At 34.2% G+C, this 17732-nt stretch overlaps 2 protein-coding genes across 7 annotated transcripts; one reads left to right on the plus strand and one right to left on the minus strand.

The window, feature by feature from the left end:
- Positions 1 to 281: 281 nt before the first annotated feature.
- On the minus strand, positions 282 to 5420 carry LOC141607349 (uncharacterized). 6 transcript variants are annotated; one of them, XM_074426711.1, is made up of 5 exons: positions 5192 to 5420; positions 3264 to 3556; positions 3089 to 3146; positions 1639 to 1754; positions 282 to 705 (listed from the first exon to the last, which is right to left on the minus strand). In XM_074426711.1, the coding sequence occupies exons 2-5, from the start codon at positions 3522 to 3524 to the stop codon at positions 439 to 441; spliced, it is 702 nt and encodes a 233-aa protein (XP_074282812.1). In that variant the 5' UTR covers positions 3525 to 3556; positions 5192 to 5420; the 3' UTR covers positions 282 to 438. The 6 variants fall into 6 exon arrangements, with proteins under 6 accessions (XP_074282812.1, XP_074282802.1, XP_074282819.1 ...); XM_074426701.1 differs by having other exon boundaries at positions 282 to 708; XM_074426718.1 differs by having other exon boundaries at positions 3264 to 3567.
- Positions 5421 to 13800: 8380 nt separating this feature from the next.
- On the plus strand, positions 13801 to 17495 carry LOC141607371 (uncharacterized). Its single transcript, XM_074426724.1, has 2 exons — positions 13801 to 14789; positions 16716 to 17495. The coding sequence occupies exons 1-2, from the start codon at positions 14504 to 14506 to the stop codon at positions 17078 to 17080; spliced, it is 651 nt and encodes a 216-aa protein (XP_074282825.1). The 5' UTR covers positions 13801 to 14503; the 3' UTR covers positions 17081 to 17495.
- Positions 17496 to 17732: the final 237 nt, after the last annotated feature.

The following is a 17732-nucleotide window of genomic DNA, read 5'->3' on the forward strand; positions in this document are numbered from 1 at the left end:
AAAAGAAGCAAATGTAACTTGTGACCACTCTTAATTCTTGTGGTAATTCTTGCTGGTACCGAGATAATACAATAAATAGCAGAGAAATAAATCTGCAACCCTCAAGAACTCTTCGACAAGGCGACAAGAGGTTTGGTTTTTTACCATTTGGCAAGCTTTAGACCTTTTAGTCCTTTGGACAATGACTTCGATGCTTTCGAAAGTGGTGGCTGCTTCCATTGCTTTGGAGGGTTTGGTAAATACAATGTTAAGGTAAATGCCGAAGCAAAAGAGCAAGCATTAGAATTTGTCTGCCTTTCAAAATCATAAACACGGCAATGTCCATAAACATATTCTTATAATCTTATTAATAGTGAATTAGGTTTTGACAATGGATCAAAATAAATTCACAGGGTATAATAACAAAAGAAATCCGAATACTGGATACACTGACAAATCTCAGGATGTCTTGGGAAGGAATACTCTGATAGTACCTTTCAATGTCACCTTAGTTCTGCAGGTTGGGCATATGCTCTTAACCTTTAATGCTTTCGTAAGACACTCCTTGCAGAAAATATGACCGCATTTTGTTGATATTTCCTCAACAAAAGGACCCATGCAAATAGGACAACTGAATGCAGGCTCCGGTGGAGGAGGTGGTGGTGGCGGCGGTGGTGGTGCCACAGACCTCCTTGTCTGCACTGCCATATTCCGTCCATATCCATTCTGCTATCAAACAAAAAAACACAGCATAGTACACACCACAATCAGAAGTTGCTTAAGTGAAGAATTTTGAATTCCCTTCTCTAAATTCTGAAATTCTTTGATTTTTTTTTTTTTTTGGAGGGGCTAATTCACCCATTTAAACCATCTTTTACGTCTACCACTCCTCATACGCACTTTCAAGGTGTTGAGCACATGAGACATGTGCAAAACCTATTTTTCCCGTCTTTTCCTACTTTCCCATCAATTGTATCAGTTTATCCTTCCATTTTCCATTTCTAATTGTGGGATAAACAGTCACCAGACTTAAATAGAAGTCGTTTTTTATGGCTTCCTTACATAGTGTAAATTATGTGCTCTATTTAGGAATGAAGGATTGAAGGGACTAGTACAAAAATATTCGTTAGAAGATAGTATTAGACAAACTATAAGGGAAAATAACAAACTTCACACGCTCTCAGATGGTCAACGCCTGAAAGCTCATTATTTTTGCTGGAAAGTGCTAGACATAAAAGAATAGTTTTAAAATAAAGAAATTTGCAAAAAGATGATTAAAAGGGAGTGTTTTGCAAAAAAAAAGGGTGCAACAATTGAGCCATTTAACCTTTGTATTGATTATTTATCAAAAAACTTATGTACACTCTCGTGCAAAAAAAAAAATATTGCTAGTGTTTCTTTTGAAAAAATATAGCACAAAGTCAACATTATTTAAAACTTTTGAACACCAAAGTCGCGTAGGGACAATATGAATGGGATGGAGGGAGTACTATACAGCGCCTCAGGTAAAATACTTTTAACACTCCGCCTGTTGCTTGTAATTAAGGCTTTTGTTCCCGCAAAGAGGCTTGATGAGTTCTCAGACAAAAGTGTACAAGCAACCATATAGACATGAGGCTGCAACTGAACACATATACTTGATGCTTAAATGATACTCACCACAATGTTTTTGTTCCTATCTCGTGCTACATACGATTCACAGTTGATAACAGGTACGTTTGCTGGAACTCTCTGGCGCTTATTACGATTATTAGCAGCTTCACTAACTTCAGGTTCTACACCACAAAAGATAAAACCAGGTAAGTTGTACAACACAGGAAATGAAGCCAGCACCAGATAATAGAGCTAGGACATGCAAACTAAGACACAAATCCCGAACTACAGAAATTCATTAATGAAATAATCAAGTGAGTTTGTTTGGTTTAGGATAACAGAATAAGCTCCAAGTCCTTCCAAAAAGCTTACGGAAGCACACTCTCATCACAGAATTACGAATTCTCTCTATCTACTCCCTCCTAGTCGCTCATTTCTTCCCTCTTTCCTTTTTCATGTTAATCGGATTTTCTTCCCTCTTTCCTTTTTTGGAAAGGTTTGTGTGGTCCAAATTCATTTGCATGTGGGGTTTTGTGTGGTCTAAAATCATTTCCTTATTTTTTGTGCAAAATGGAAGGCGAAGAAATGAGCGAGTAGGAGGGAGAATAATTTAACGGTGACCTACCTACTGTCCTACTCAGTAATAAGAAGAAAAGGCCAACAAAAAAGCAATGTGGCTAGGGTCATCCAGATTCCAAAATCTTACACATACAACATAGTTCAACGTCACTAAGTCCTTAACTCACAAAAAAAGACGAATGAAAAGGATTAAGCCAGGTTTTTAAAAAAAATATGAAAAGTAACCAATTAAAGCAGAAAACTAGTAGCAAAAGAATAAAGGGAGGTAGTTTGGTGAGTCACTTATATCAAGAACACTAGTCTTAGACCTTAATTTGAGAAGGCACGAGGCGCACTGAGGCGACAAGGTCCGAAGGCGCGCGCCTTATGGAAACAAAGAGCACTGAATTTTCAAATGAACATGTATGTTTTAAATAAAATAAATTGTGCGCAACATTAGTCCTATTTTTGTTTGTTTTAAAGAGGGCTATCAAGTAAATAAATAAAAATTAATGACAAGGGGTAGAAGAGAAGGGTAAAATAAAGGATTAAGAAAATAAAATATGGAATTGAATATTGAGGCGTCTCGAGTGCGCCTCACTAGTAGCGCCTTGGAACGCCTAGTGAGCCTTATCTCTTGCACCTAAGGGACTCCAAGGCCATTTAGCAGGGCCTCAATCCGCCTGGCGTTTATGCACACTTATATAACCAAAAGGACTGTAATACTTCTGCAGTAGTTTGTGATTTTTCATTTAATTGTCAAATTTTCTCACACCATCATAAGTAGGAAAAACCCGCTCTGTCCTCATTATTATATGATTATATCCATTAACTGATTCAAGTCATACTATAAGTAACACATAAAGAGGTATTGAAAGATGCTTCACACTTGACTGACAAAAGGAGGTCATAAAAAGGCATGCTCCTAAAATTACACAGGCATAAAAAATGCACTCACCTGAATCAACATCCACAACATTGCTTCTATTCTGATGCCGTCTCAGATTATTTCTCGCCTTCAATTTTATTTTACCAAAAAAAAAAGAAGGAACAAACCGAGATATAATAGTCAGTAATTTACAAAGTACGTAAATAATGTACAGACCCTTATCAAACAAATAGAAAAGAAGTACCTCTTCAAAGGCCCTTGGCGACGACAAAACAACATCATCGTCGCTTGTATCTACATCGATTGTTACAGGTGGCAGTTGCGATCTTTGTTGTCTGCCTTGCGCTTCTGGTACAGTAGGAGTACGGGTGAAGGCATCTCCTTCATTGAAATGAGAGTGGTCAGATGGTGTTTCATTAAGATCGAATTCTAGTACCCCTTTCTTCTGCTGAGAACTAGGGCCAACACTCCCTAGGGGAATACGCCTGGAAACTCTAGTGCTCATGCTAACAAAATATATCCGTCCTCCTAATAATTCTGCAATTCAACTGACCTTAGGCATAAAACAACATGCAATAGTCCAAATCAACCATGATATTCGTAACAACGCTAGTTTGTTCACAAGTCAGCATAAAGCAATTATAATTTTTTTTTGGTGTCAAAGGAGGCAAAATCCCATTACAATACAAAGGGGAGAAGATATTGGAATCCGTGACCTATTATCCACAATATCTCCATTTAACTACTAGAATAAGAACTCTTCGATAGCGTATACAGTATACACAATAATAAAGAGCAAACTGAAATGAGGAAACAGTAATGAAAAATTGTTCACAAAGATTTTATAGAATTGTAAAGATCATATGAACAACAAGAGTGAAAGCTAGTTGCCCTTTTTCCTAGGTTTCTTATACAACCTAAAAGGCTAAGAGATAACAAGGATTGCCCATGTCGACCCCATAACCTTCCTCCGCACTAAGACACGTCTAAATATAATTAATCCCACAACCCTTTGTCCGTCCCTTAATATTGTACCACTGATCATAGTCATCATACCATCAGAAACAATCCTTAATGCAACATATACTAAGCCAGTACACTTGCATCATGATTCCGATTGCCGAAATAGCAGGGCAGCAATCAAAATTGAGATCTCTCACCAAGATATGATATCATTCAGTAAATTTAAACCAAAAAATTATTATTTTTTTACAAAAAATGAAAGGTTGATTACAATAACATGAATTCTGAATGAATAATAAATTAAAGCTACAAACTTTAAAACAATAACCAAACATATCATCACAATCAAATCTCAAAATCTCCAAACACTAGAACTTGAACTACAACTCGATACTCTAACTGACAAAATCAGGCGAAAAGTGCATCAACTCAAACTATGTATCGAAATTGAGTTTAAAAATTAAGATACTATACGAGTTGAGTGAAGAGAAGGGTAAATTTTCGAACTTTAAAACACTAACTAAACATAATCATCAAAATCACATACTCTCTCCCATTCAACTGGTTCTTTACTTCAACTTTTTGTGACGGGAATTTTGAACAAACGTATCAAATCAGTTGAATAAGAGGGATTATCAAACATCAAATACCAAAATCTCCGAATCTTAGCTAAGCATAGTCTCTAGTCTCTCCTATACTTTGAAACACTAACTAAACATAATCATCAAAATTACATACTCCCTCCTATTCAACTGGTTCTTTACTTGTACTTTTTGTGACGGGAATTTTGAACAAACGTAACAAATCAGTTGAACAAGAGGGAGTATCAAACACCAAATCCCAAAATCTCCGAATCTTAGCATACTCTCTACTCTCTCCTATACAACTGGTTCTCTACGTTTTGCTTTCTGTGACGGGAATTTTGAACAAACGTAACCGATCAGTTTAACAAGACTGAAATCAAACATCAAATTATCAGAATCTCCAAATGATAGCATTTGCATTAATTGACAAAATCACGTAAAGCTTCAAACTTTGAAACACTAACCAAACAAAATCATCACAAACACATCTATAATACCAAAATCTCGTAAATTAGCCTCTAAAGTTAAAGATAAAAACCCTAATCAACAAAATTAGGCGCAAAAATCAAAATTCAAACCCCAAATCAAAATTGAAGATCAAAAGAAGAGATTAAAGGGTACATACCTTATGATTGTGCAGTTGTAATTGCAAATCAGCGGAATTAGATGATGGTATTGATATAAATTAGGGTTATTGATACAATGAAGGCAAATTATATTGGGGAAGAAACATGCAATGTGAGTGAAAAAGGAAGGAAACTTACGCCAAATAAGGAGTATGAGTATTATTTTTTGATTTTGATTTTCTTTCTTTTTTTTTTTTTTTTTTTGACTACCATGATCTTTCATAAAATAAGACCGTCAATTGATAAAAACACCATTTTATGTACCAAAATTTTGAAATTATGCCTCTTTATATTTTTCTTTACAAAATTACGCCCACAAACTATCAATTCCTTCAAAGTAAATACCAATCTAATTATCCGGCCAAATAAAATGTGACTGGCCATTTTACCCTTGGCTTATATACACCTTATCATTTACTTTCTTTCATTTACCGTTTCACTTCTCACTTTCTCTAAATTAAGATTAGGTTAAATTCCCTAAATTAATCCTATCTCTCTCATCTTAGATTAATCAAAATCAACATCACAAGCTCATTGTGCATCATCTCTATTCTTCACTGAAGAAATTGAGGTATTTTCCCTAAATTCATTTTACCCCTAATTTTATAATGACTTTAAACCCCTTTATATATTGGTCAATCATAACCCCTAACAACAACAACGGTGCATCCTCTAACAATAGGAAGAGATAGTAAAAGACCAAAATTACCTGGTCAATATGCCCGGATTAATGGCAAGAAATTGGGGGAAAAAGTTCACAGTGAAGATGACGAAAAAAATAAGTGAGAGATAACGATGAAAGTGTTAAAATAGAAGCAAATGAGTCAATATGTAATATGTAATAGGTAAGTGATTTATATCTATCTATCTACCTATATTAATAAAGAAAACTTTTTTCGAGCGATTATAGAGACTCCAATTATTGCGAACTACCTAAAACAATTAAACTACCTAAAAAGATTAAAGATTAAGACTAGAAGATAGAGTTTTTCGTTAATGATTAAGACTAGAAGATAGAGTATTTAGTTAATGGTACGTGAAAATTGGGAATGATATTAGGAGATCAATAGCCTCAAGAAGCCTTTTGTGAGTAAACTACATCTTATAAAAAATCTTATCTCACGTAGGCTCCTACTATATACGGACAGTTCCAAGACTATACAACTGGATGTACAATGAGCATTGTACATCCAAGGTTATTTTAGTCATTTTTCAAATTTTTTTGCAAAAAAAAAGGGTAACGTAATTCAATTTTCAATCTAATCCTCATTTTCTCTCTGACAATTTTAATATTTTTCTAACTTCTCTTCATCTTCCTCCATCATCCAGTTAATGATTCACCTTCTCCCTTAAATTATTATAATTAATTGACTATGCGGAGCTGAGCATCATCTTGAAGGAATTTTTTTATCCAAAATTTATAATGCATGAAAATAGTTGAAGCTCGTATTATTTTTACATTAGCTCGTATTCTTATCTGAATATCTCGTATTCTTATGTGCTCGTATTTTAAAGCTCATGATCATTTTAAGCTCGTATTCTTTTTACATTAGCTCGTATTCTTATGTGCTCGTATTTTTAAGCCCGTGATCCTTTTAAGCTCGTGTTCTTTTTTACTTTAGCTCGTATTCTTATCTTAATAGCTCGTATGCTTATGTGCTCGTTTTTTAAGTTCGTGATCCTTTTAAGCTCGTATTCTTTCTACATTAGCTCATATTCTTATCTTAATATCTCGTATTCTTAGGTACTCGTATTTTTTAGTTTGTATCCAAAGATGCATTTTTCCTTCCTGATGATGATATAAATTGCTTCTCGTTCACGAAATATTGTTAGATGCGTTTTTCCTCCTTGATGATGATGTAAATTGCTTTCCTTTCACCATTTTAGAATCAAAATTATGGAGAGGAGAGATTTGTCGACTGTCGTTTAAGAGAAATTTAGAGAAGAAAAAGAAGAGGGTTTGTCGACTGAAGAGAAATCAGGATTAGGGAAAAAGAGATGCGTAGAATTTATTTTTATTTTTATTGGGCTTAAATAGATATATGTAATATATGGGCCTGTTGTACAATGTTATTGTACAACAGGATGTAGGATCCTATTTGTGATATACGGAGTATATAAATAGATTTACACCATAATTATTCAAAGCTAGCTTCCTCAATTTCTATTGTTTCCATGTAATTGTGTTTCTTTTATGATCTTAGTCATTATATTGCCATATAAATGCTTCTAACTAATTTCTTTGTTATGGTGTTTTCTGTAGGAGATCTATGAATTCGATTGCCCAATACTACGATGCTGAAAATTTTAATAACTTGTGTTAATTATTTTCTATTTTTAATATTTGTTTACATTTGCTTGTTATATATTTTCAGGATGGATATGTTCATTAGCCTTCTAAAAATCACAACATTCTGACAAAAATACAGGTATTTTGGAAATTTCAATTTTTTTCCCTTGTAGTATTGATATTGATCTGTTTATATTTTTTTGTACAACAATTAATGAATGTAAAAACTTATTTCGATCATGTAATTAGTCAATAATTAATTAAGGGTTCTGATTTTCGCAGTACGCATTTTACTCATCTCAGTACGCCCTTGACAATTATACCTCTCTCATTTCTCTTACCATTTTCCCTCTCTAATCTCTCTCTAATTTCAAGCATCCAACCCCTAATTTCACAAAGCTAATACTCAACGGTTGGTCTCAACATTGGGCCAGGTCGCGGCGGCGGTGTTACGTTCGTGGGTCACGGTGGTGGCGTGGGATAGTGCCATTGCATTGATGGGTTTTCCGTCGTGTTAGGGTCGCCGTCAGGGAGGAAGACTGACGGATGGGTCAACTGCGAGGAGCCGGCAGGTTAGGGGTGGGTGGGTTAGGGTGGTGTCGTGGATGGTGGAGTAAACGTAGTACATAGAACTGACAACATGTGTGGTATTGCATTTCAATTGTGTACTACCTGACAATGATTAATCAATTGCTTTTTAGGGTTCAAAATCAATTTCAAGCTACATATAAATCGCAACACAAATATACCCAACCACCATACACTAATTAGCAATTTATTGATTTAGACATAAAACCCTAATTAATATGGAATAAAAATATAAGAAAGGTCAATTAAATTATTAATATCGGATTAACGAATTAAATTCATGCTCTTCATTCGGATAATCGTTCATAATAGAATAATTTTAAGATGGTTGAAAACGGTTAATGTTTTAACAATTGAGAGAATGTAGAGAGAAGGTGGAAAGAATTATGTTTGATGTGTTTTTTAGTTAAGTGTAGAAAATGGAAAGTTTAGTGTAAAAAGTACTATAATGAGTAAAAATCGTACTGTGAAAATAAACTCCGTTAATTAATTGTTTTAAATACTCTTCTTAAGAATTTACAGGTGCAGGTAATCAATCAGGTACAAATCCCATCCTTTTTCGTATGTTATCATCATTTGTTTTTTAATTAGCAAGAATTCTTATGTGTTATTGTTGTTACAAAGTCTGATTTATTAAATCCCTATGGTAACACTTGAATATGCAGTCAAAGGAGCAACGCAGTTGGCATGTTCTTGCTTAAGTCTTGCACGATATCTATATTATACATCAACACTATTTCAGTCTTGCTTGTGGAATGCAAGTCTCTTTGTTCTATTGTCGGTACGAGATTGGTAAGAGTTTGATTGACGCCAAATAATTTATGACACTCAACTCTATAGTATTTCGTTGCGAAGTTCACTATTTAGACCGAATGTATCAAAGTTTTCGAGCCGCACATCAAAAGTTGGCGTTTATACCGACTATATACAAATATTATAATCAGTTTGTTTTACGTACTAACCTCCAATTCCCACTAATTAAGTCACAAGGACTCACAACATTACGTAAAATTCCCAATTCAAATGTTATCAATCTTTTTTCTACCAATCGTTTTAAGAAACACAATATAGATAACTTGGATTTGGTCAAGTATAGGACTTTAATATGTAATTTCAAACAACCAACCTAATATAAATAGCATACTTTGATGAACAATGTAATATAGATAAACGTTTTGTAATGTTGGTTGTATAATTATTACCTACCGGGTATAAGGAAATAAAGGAATTTAAATAGAATCCATGGCATCATTCACATATTTCCTATATTTCGGTCATTTTTTTTTTAACTTTGTCTTTGACATAAAGACCAAAGAGAGGGAAGGGGATCATTGGGATTGTTGTTATTAAGTGACAAGTGGGCAATAGGTTATGCAGATGAGAAAACTACGTTTTAAATTTTTTTCCAATATAGAAAGATAAACAAATGACTGAAACACACATAAATGAAATAGATAAACAAAAAACCGAAGCAGAGAGAGTATTTAGTTAAAAATCTATCAATGAAGATAAAAAATTAAGGAAAATGAGATGGTGACACCGGGTGTTACTCAAATTGAGCGACACCCGGGATATTATTGTAAATTACTTAGATATTTTGCTCTTCCTCCATCAAAATTCGAATTTCAAACTAATTAAGAAAAAAGAGTAATTTAGGAACTTAAACATTAATTGATTAATTGTAAAAATAGTATCCATTGGTAAACAATCTGTTAACCTTCACGTTTTTTATGCTTGAGCTTGATTCACCTTAACAAATTCATCAAATCAATGGACAAAACAGCATTGCAGAACTGACGATGAATTCATTGTTTGCTCAATTCTTCCCTTAGAAAGACCAATCTCATACATATATTAAAACTATTAGAAGAGAATGTAGACATATGGTGTAAAAATGGCTGGAAGATCGACAAACATAGTTGCATAGCCATGTACTGTATGATAGTGATGAAGATAAAGAATAGTTTGTTATGATATGTAATTATAAGATTATTTTAAATTGGTATATAATATTAGATATAGATTAATTTTAATTAGTATATTATATTAATATAATAAATATAATGAATTACGCTTTTACCCTACGATGTTGGTGCAAAAACGAAAACAACTTAGCTATTTTTTATATTTTTCTATTTTTTTAATTAGGGTGTTACCGAAATTCGGTAACACCCGGTGTCGCCCTAACACTCCCCAAAAATTAAATTGTGATTAAAGACGTTTTCGCAATCTTGCCCAGTCGTCTATTTATGTTATACGGAACTACACTCCCGTGTTTTATTTGTAGGCAGCCAAGCAATGATTTTGCATTTATGTTATACGGAGTATATCCTTTTACAAGTCCTTGAAGGGAAAATTAATGAGAAAACATAATTCTATTAGGCTCGAGCGTTGCAGACTACTTATATAAAGGAGAATTAATTCGAGCAATAACAAATAATCCAGCAATTGCAAATTTATATTAATCTTCTAGTGGTTTCATTTAAAGTTCAAGTGATATAAGAAGTCTGATTTCTAGGAACATTATTGGGAGAGATTACTCTTATTTAAATTACGAATTACAAAAGAGAATGATTTATTAGAGAAAAGAAATAGACAGAAAGTGTATCTCCGCCTTATTGACTTTAAAATTTGAGTGCATACATATATTATCGATATTTTTATTAGATAAGCATTTGATCAAGGTTGAAATATTACAATAGACTTGTTGCGTGATGAGATCTTGAGGCCGATGCATTGTCAAAATGAATTAAAGTATTACAATAGACTTTACAAGGTGGCACGTGCATCACACGGGCATTAAATCTAGTATATATATAAAAGAGGCTTTTTTCGGAGCACGTGGTAGTCTCCAAATTTTTCAAAACACCTAAATAAATAAAAACAATTAAATTAATATGTGATAATATAGAACTGTTAAAATAAAATAAAAATATAGAAGATAATATTATACGGTCTCCTATCCTAACCTAACTAAATCTCTACAAAAGGATGATCTATAAATATATACATTGATTTTCACCATCTTCGACATATATAAACATGCTACATCAACGATACTTTTGTTCATATATTGTTTGTTCTCTTATTATTTTGTTACATTAGGAGCTTTTAGAGTATTTTCTTTTGTATGGCCTTTCAATTGCATGATTGTCTGTTTGTATATATTGGTATAGATTAGAGGCTAACATATTACTCTGCGTACATCTTATTAGTGCTCTGTTTAAACAAGTATTATCATTAGGTAGTATCTACTTTTATGTTTGTTCTTCATAAATTTCACTTTAAGTTTGTATGCCATAATAACTACCATACGTATGAGCCGTAACCTATGACTTTTGATGATCTATACGCAAGACATTATGCAAGATTTACGATGTACCGCCTTATATTATGTGGAATTACTCATATATATTCAAGCAAAAGTATTTTCTTGGAACTTTTTGAGTACCTATATTACTCCTATTACAATTTCTGGATTATACACCCCCAAAAAGTCCATGCTCTCGCGAATCAAGAGCCGTGGCTCTGATACCATATGATGCGAATTTAACCCTGGTGCGCGCGGAAGCAAAACACGAGTCATAGCAAAATAGCCAACTTCGAACAAGAGCCTGATTTGGGCGTGTATTTTGGGTGCCCAAAATGATATGTAACCGGATATTTGCCGTAACTAGACCTATAGTTACGTCAATGGTGATTGTATTCAAGACCTATTGAATACGAATCGGGTTAAGGTTTGAAGCGCGTCAAACAATAACAAGGGTGAATCGAACGCGTCAATTCAAAGGACAATCGAACGTTAAACAAACGATACAATTGAACAATTTCTGGTTTTCTTTTTAATTCATTTTCTGCTTTACAAAATGATAATCATTGGCTATATATAGCCTTGCAACAAACAACTAAAACCTACAAAGGAAAACGAAAGGCTAGCTATTTAAAAGCAGCCATTATTAACCATAAGTACTAAATAAAATATAAATGGATGCATTGAACCCGTCATTAGATGGATGCATCGAACTCGGGATCAGATGGATGCATTTGAACTCGAGATATTTGTTTTTATTCCGTATCAGTTAATCTATAAAACTCCATTCATTGATAATCATTTATAAAAAAACATACTAACTGCATTAATCATAATTATAAGTAATAGAATTTCATTATTCTCTTGACAAAATAAAGCAAATCTATTTTACCGTACATTACAATGAATGAACTCCTTAACAATTGCAACATATAGTTTGTTTTGGCTACTTAAGTTCATCCTTTGTGTTTTATGGCTTCAATAATATTGATTCACCGTTATGAAATTGTTCCTTTATCCGCGACCACCTGCTATTAAACAACGTAGGAGTGTTTTTTTAGAAAAAAAGGTTCAAGTATATATAAGTATAATGAGTTTACCATCAAATTTAGTTTATCATTTTGTCTTCAAGTGTTGTTGAATCCCGCAAGATATTTCTTCGCATGATATAAAAAAGAAATTAGATGGAAAAAAACTTGTTGAGGAAATGAGTCTAGTGGCACATCAAATAGCATTTCAAATCAAATATTTATATGTAATTCTATAGAATAGCATTAATAATACACATAATACAATACAAATCCTAATAAGAAAATAATTTTTTTATAAAAAAAAATTAATTCAATCGATCAAAAGACTACATGTATTGATAAAATTGTTGACAAGACGGAAAAATTGCTTGTGATATGTGTAAATTAATTGCTTCCATAGTTGTCGAATTATTGAGGAGTTGATTAGTTCTTGAGAGAGAAAAGGGATCAATTTTTTTTTTCAAATTTTTTAATGAAGGGTAGTTTTGGAATAATGTGGGAAAATGTGCGGGATAGAAGTAAACTTATGTGCGGGATTTAGCAATTACGTATTATTATTGTAAATAAAAAATTAAGCAAGCGTCAATGTCATTAATTTTGTCTCTGAATTTTTGTTATTTTCCTTTTTTGGCTTCATCCCCCACCTCTTTGTTGCTCACTTGCTCCCAATTGCAATTTGACATGACCTGCATAACTTTTACGAATTCAATATTGAGCAGTACTTTCCTATGTCCTTGCCCTTCAATCACCATCTTCCATCATCATTTACCTCCATAAAAATTCACTAGGAATTCCTCTCTTGCAAGTTGCAAGCGCCAAAGCTTACGTACGGTAGCTATAATCGATCTTGGCTCGTGACAACCGTCCGAAGGCGGATTCATGTAGTCGCGGTGCCAAAATCAAATCACCGCCGTCGTGCTTCCTCTGCTCGTCATTCAATTCTAAACAACCCAGTTTCGATGAGTTGAAGAGAGATTCATGCCGTTTAAACAATCTGTCATAGCTTGATGAGTTGAAGGGAGATTTATATAGCATTATGACGTGTAAATTAATTGTTGATTTTTTGGTAAAGATAATTCCTTTTTTTTTATAGTATAATAAGAAATGGAGGTAATCATACATAATCAATTTAACGGCAAATTTAACGGTGTATTCCTCTCAAGTCCTTAACTGTACAAATTTATAGTTCGGGTCCTTAACGGAAAACAAATCAATAGTTCGGGTCCTTAACGGAAAACAAATCAATAGTTCGGGTCCTTATCTTAGTGTTAACTCCTAAAACAAGACAGAAATGACAGGTGTCAAATGATGATAGGCAGTCTACAACCCTTAGAAGACCAAAAAACCCCATAAGTCTAAAAGTAAAAAAAGTAGCTGCAACTGTCTTCTGTCTGCATTATACACTCCCTCTTCTCACTTCTCTCTTTCTACTATGTCTCCTCTCCAATCTCAGTTTAGTAAGTACATCATTATTCACCTCACCTTCTAATTGATACTCCGTAGTGTCTACTTTTTACCCTTTTCACTGCTTTTTTTTTTTTTTTTTTACTGTTTTACTGTTTTGGCATTTTCAATTACAGTACTTTCCAACTTCCCCAACTCTTAAAATGGTAACTATTGTATAAGACGGTCTTATTTTGTAACGGGTTTCATCCAAAATAGAGCAAACATAGAGCAAACCAACCCTCAAGGCTATTACTCTCCCTTAAATCCTAAAACAGCATTCTTTGGGTTTTAAAAAGTTCCAAAAACAGTTCTTTTCCTTTTGCCAACACTGTAAAAACTAAAATCCATAGATCTATGCTCTTTAATCCTGCTTTTTAGATCAATTATCCCTAATTTCTAGTGTTTCTTATAGGGTTTTAGCAGCTTCTTTGGTAAAACATTTCAGGTTTGGTAAAAATTTCAACTTTAATTAGTTCCACTTCATCTGCTTAAAAAACCCTTGAATTTCCTGCAATTTTTTGCTAATTTTGTGGGTTTTTTTTAAATAACAATTGGGTTATTGTTACTTTTCTCTATTTCCCATAATTTTTTGATCTTTGGGCATATTGATTAACACAAGTTTAGACAGTAAAATTAGAATTAAAATATGATACAACTATTGTTTGTAGTGTTGTTTGTTGAATCAGCAGTTGCATTTTTAATGTTGGTAAAAATAGGACCTTTGAGAGAGTTAGTGATGAAGAGCTTAGATCAGGTAAAAATGGGTAAAGGTCCTGCAACTGTAAAAACAATTGCAGGAACTATGTCTGTAATATTGCTGTCTAGTCTTATGAGCATTATCAAGATCCAAAATAAAGGTGCTAAGCTTGGTACTATGTCACCTATGGATCAAGTTCTTTGGAGGACACACTTGCTCGAGGCTTCTCTTATGGGTATAATCTCATTTTCATAATTTCTGTATTGTATTTGCTCTTACTTTTTTAGTATATATGTACATACGACCCCCTTACCCCGAAATTTGCGAGAGCCATTGATTAATGTTGTTGTAAATTTTGTGGATTGTATTTGTCTTGGATGATTATTTTAATTTGTGATTATGTTGTTGGAACATGTTACGGAATGTGTGTTGAATGAGAGGGTGATTTAGTTTTGATAGGAGATGGGTGAAGGAGGTCAAGGTACTAGGAGTATAGTGTACATACATTTTGGATGTAGTGTTTCAAAATTCAAGCACATAAGCAATGCCATTGTACAATCGGAATCATGTCGGAGAATGTGTGTTGAATAAGAGGGTGTTTTAGTTTTGATAGGAAATGGGTGAAGGAGGTGAAGTTACTATAATGTAGATACTCCATTTTTAGAGATAGTGTTTTGAACGCGGTAAGGCCATGCACAATTGGAATCGACCCCCTTACCCTGCCATCAGTCTGTGCCTTTGAGGCACTAGGGTATTGTTATCAAGTAGTCAGTGTAATGCAATAACTTCTTATTCTTAGTGGTGTAAGAGGTGTTTAAGCTTGCATGTTTTTGGTGTATGAAGTTATATTTCATCGTATTCCTGGGGGACTCAATATTGAGGGCCTTTAGTGTTTTAGTTTATTTGTTTTGCGAGATGATATTTTTGGAGGCAAAAGTTTTTCAATTTTATAAAATTGATTGTCATGGTGGCTTCTCTTGGGAGAATCAGGTGGCTTTGTGCCATTGTTTTCCTGGTTGAGAGCTTCGATATCAAATGTTTTGGTGGTATTTCAGGATTTGGAAAGTGCTTTTGTTACTTCTTTTTATTCATCTAACCTGTTAGTGACCCTTTTCTGATGTAAGAGATTTCTTGTTGTTTTCGTTCGGTTCACTGAATGAAAAGCTATTGAGTTTATCACGGAATGTAGAACCCATGTCTAGTGTCTACCATTTTGCTCAATCAGTTATACTAGTGAGTAAATGTGGGTAAACGACTTTTCTCAAATGAAACCAGAAAAGGGTTGTGATGGCTTGACAGTTGGGTGCAGCCTGAGGAGCTAAGCCGAGTTTGGTATGGGTTATAGACATGAATCAAAACCCCGCTTCATAGTCTCAACTTCCCATATCTCACATGCTTTCCCTTCTTTGAATGACCCGAGATTTACAATGGATTCCAAGGCTCTCATATAGGACCAAGAAAGCTTAATCGTTCTACCTTTGTTTGAATGGAGGAAAGGGAGGTGACAAAATACTTTGTTTGGTTAGTGTTGGGTTGGTGAAAAATGGAGGGAACTTCTCTTTTTCAAAGCCAGATTCGAAAAAAATGGCATTGCTCCTTTCCCTCGTTTTCGTCCTTCTGAATGCCCGGGCATCCATCCAATGCATTCTTCATTCCATCTCCTTCCCTCCTACAGTCCTACCACTCTAGAAATATTTAGAGGGCCTCATTCTATATGACCCCAACTCGGCTGCAAGTATCGGGTGCGACATGGTGGTGAGTGCTAGACACAACTATTTTCTGAAAAAATATCATGTTTTTTGGACTGAAAAAAGTGTCTGAGATGTCATGTCATGTGGTAAGGTTGTAGTGTTGACACGCGGCACACATTCAAAGTGAAGTTTTGAGTAATACAAGCCTCAGTCAAAGATGTGTTATGATGTTTACTCAACTGCATTTTATATGTTAGTAACTGGGCAGAGTTTGGTCGTATCTACTTTTTATTGTTTTGTTTTGTAAAGTAAAATAACATCCTAGTGTTTTGCTGCTGCAAGTGTATCAGAAGACGTGCACTCAAAAACTACAGATGCGATTGTAGATTGTTATGGCTTTGGTTTCACAAGTATGGATTCTTGTTCATGTGAAATTAGCCATTGACAACAAAGATTTTCTTTATTTCCAGGGTTTACTTTGTTTCTTGGCTTTTTAATCGACCGTATGCACCATTATCTCCGGAAACTCATCCATATCAGAAGCAAGGTCGGAGCGTCAAAAGAGGAGGTGGAAAAGCTTGAGAAAGAAAAACAAGAGCTCAAGGAAAAAGAAGACAAAGCTTCAAAAGAGTTGGTAAAGCTGCAAACTGAACTATCAAAGACGTCCAAAGATTTAGAGAAGCTAAAGTCGGAATCACTAGAGAAGGACAAGCAGGTGGAGACTGCCGAGGCTCATGTTATGGCCCTTCAAAAACAAGCTGCTGATTTGCTTCTCGAGTATGATCGTCTTTTAGAGGATAACCAGAACCTTCAGACACAATCTTTCCGGAGGTGATCTGAGTACATTCAACTGTAAGTTAGAGTTGAAACCAATACAAAGAAAGGTCTTGAGATTAATTTGCGTGGGCTGTTAGTGCCAAAAAACCGTTTTCATCTATTGATGAAGGATATCCCTTGTTTGGGGTTTGGAGTGAAGGGATTAGAACTTGGCGATTTGTAGGTTTGGTGGTGCCTTTTTTGTTTCAGCTTAGGTATAGTTTCATACCTTAGAAGTTGGTGCTTCGTCTCGTGTCTCTCAATTTCAAGGCTATTCATTCACAAAGCCTTGTATATTAGTATTATTAATCTTAATGCAGAGGCTGGGCGTTTATTGGCAAAAAAAAGGGTGTTCTTTGATTGTGTATTGGCTTCAGGCGTCAGCCAATGTGGATTATTTTGCTAGGATTATATTTTATTTTCCTTTAACACTAGTACGGCGTACAAGCGTGTTTATAATGGCTAACACGCCTCATTTATTGATACGAAGTATCATATAATCTGATGTTACAGAAACCGCCTGAATTGAACGAACTGACAAATAATATCCAAATGCAACTGTAAGGAAAGACAACACGATGGCGATATATGATTATGGTGTTGGAAATGACATTACCCTAAGCTAATCAAAATAATTAAATAACATTAGAAGTCAAAAAAAAAAAAAAAAA

This window comes from Silene latifolia, chromosome 1, assembly GCF_048544455.1.
Source record: "Silene latifolia isolate original U9 population chromosome 1, ASM4854445v1, whole genome shotgun sequence".
Classification (NCBI taxonomy): Eukaryota; Viridiplantae; Streptophyta; class Magnoliopsida; order Caryophyllales; family Caryophyllaceae; genus Silene; species Silene latifolia.

Coding starts and splice junctions, on each gene's coding strand:
- LOC141607349 (XM_074426701.1), bottom strand. CDS start 3,524: ATGAGCACTAGAGTTTCCAGGCGTATTCCCCTAGGGAGTGTTGGCCCT. Junction 3,147..3,263: donor CGCCAAGGGCCTTTGAAGAG/GTACTTCTTTTC, acceptor ATAAAATTGAAG/GCGAGAAATAATCTGAGACG. Junction 1,755..3,088: donor TGTTGTGGATGTTGATTCAG/GTGAGTGCATTT, acceptor TTTGTGGTGTAG/AACCTGAAGTTAGTGAAGCT.
- LOC141607371 (XM_074426724.1), top strand. CDS start 14,504: ATGATACAACTATTGTTTGTAGTGTTGTTTGTTGAATCAGCAGTTGCA. Junction 14,790..16,715: donor GCTCGAGGCTTCTCTTATGG/GTATAATCTCAT, acceptor CTTTATTTCCAG/GGTTTACTTTGTTTCTTGGC.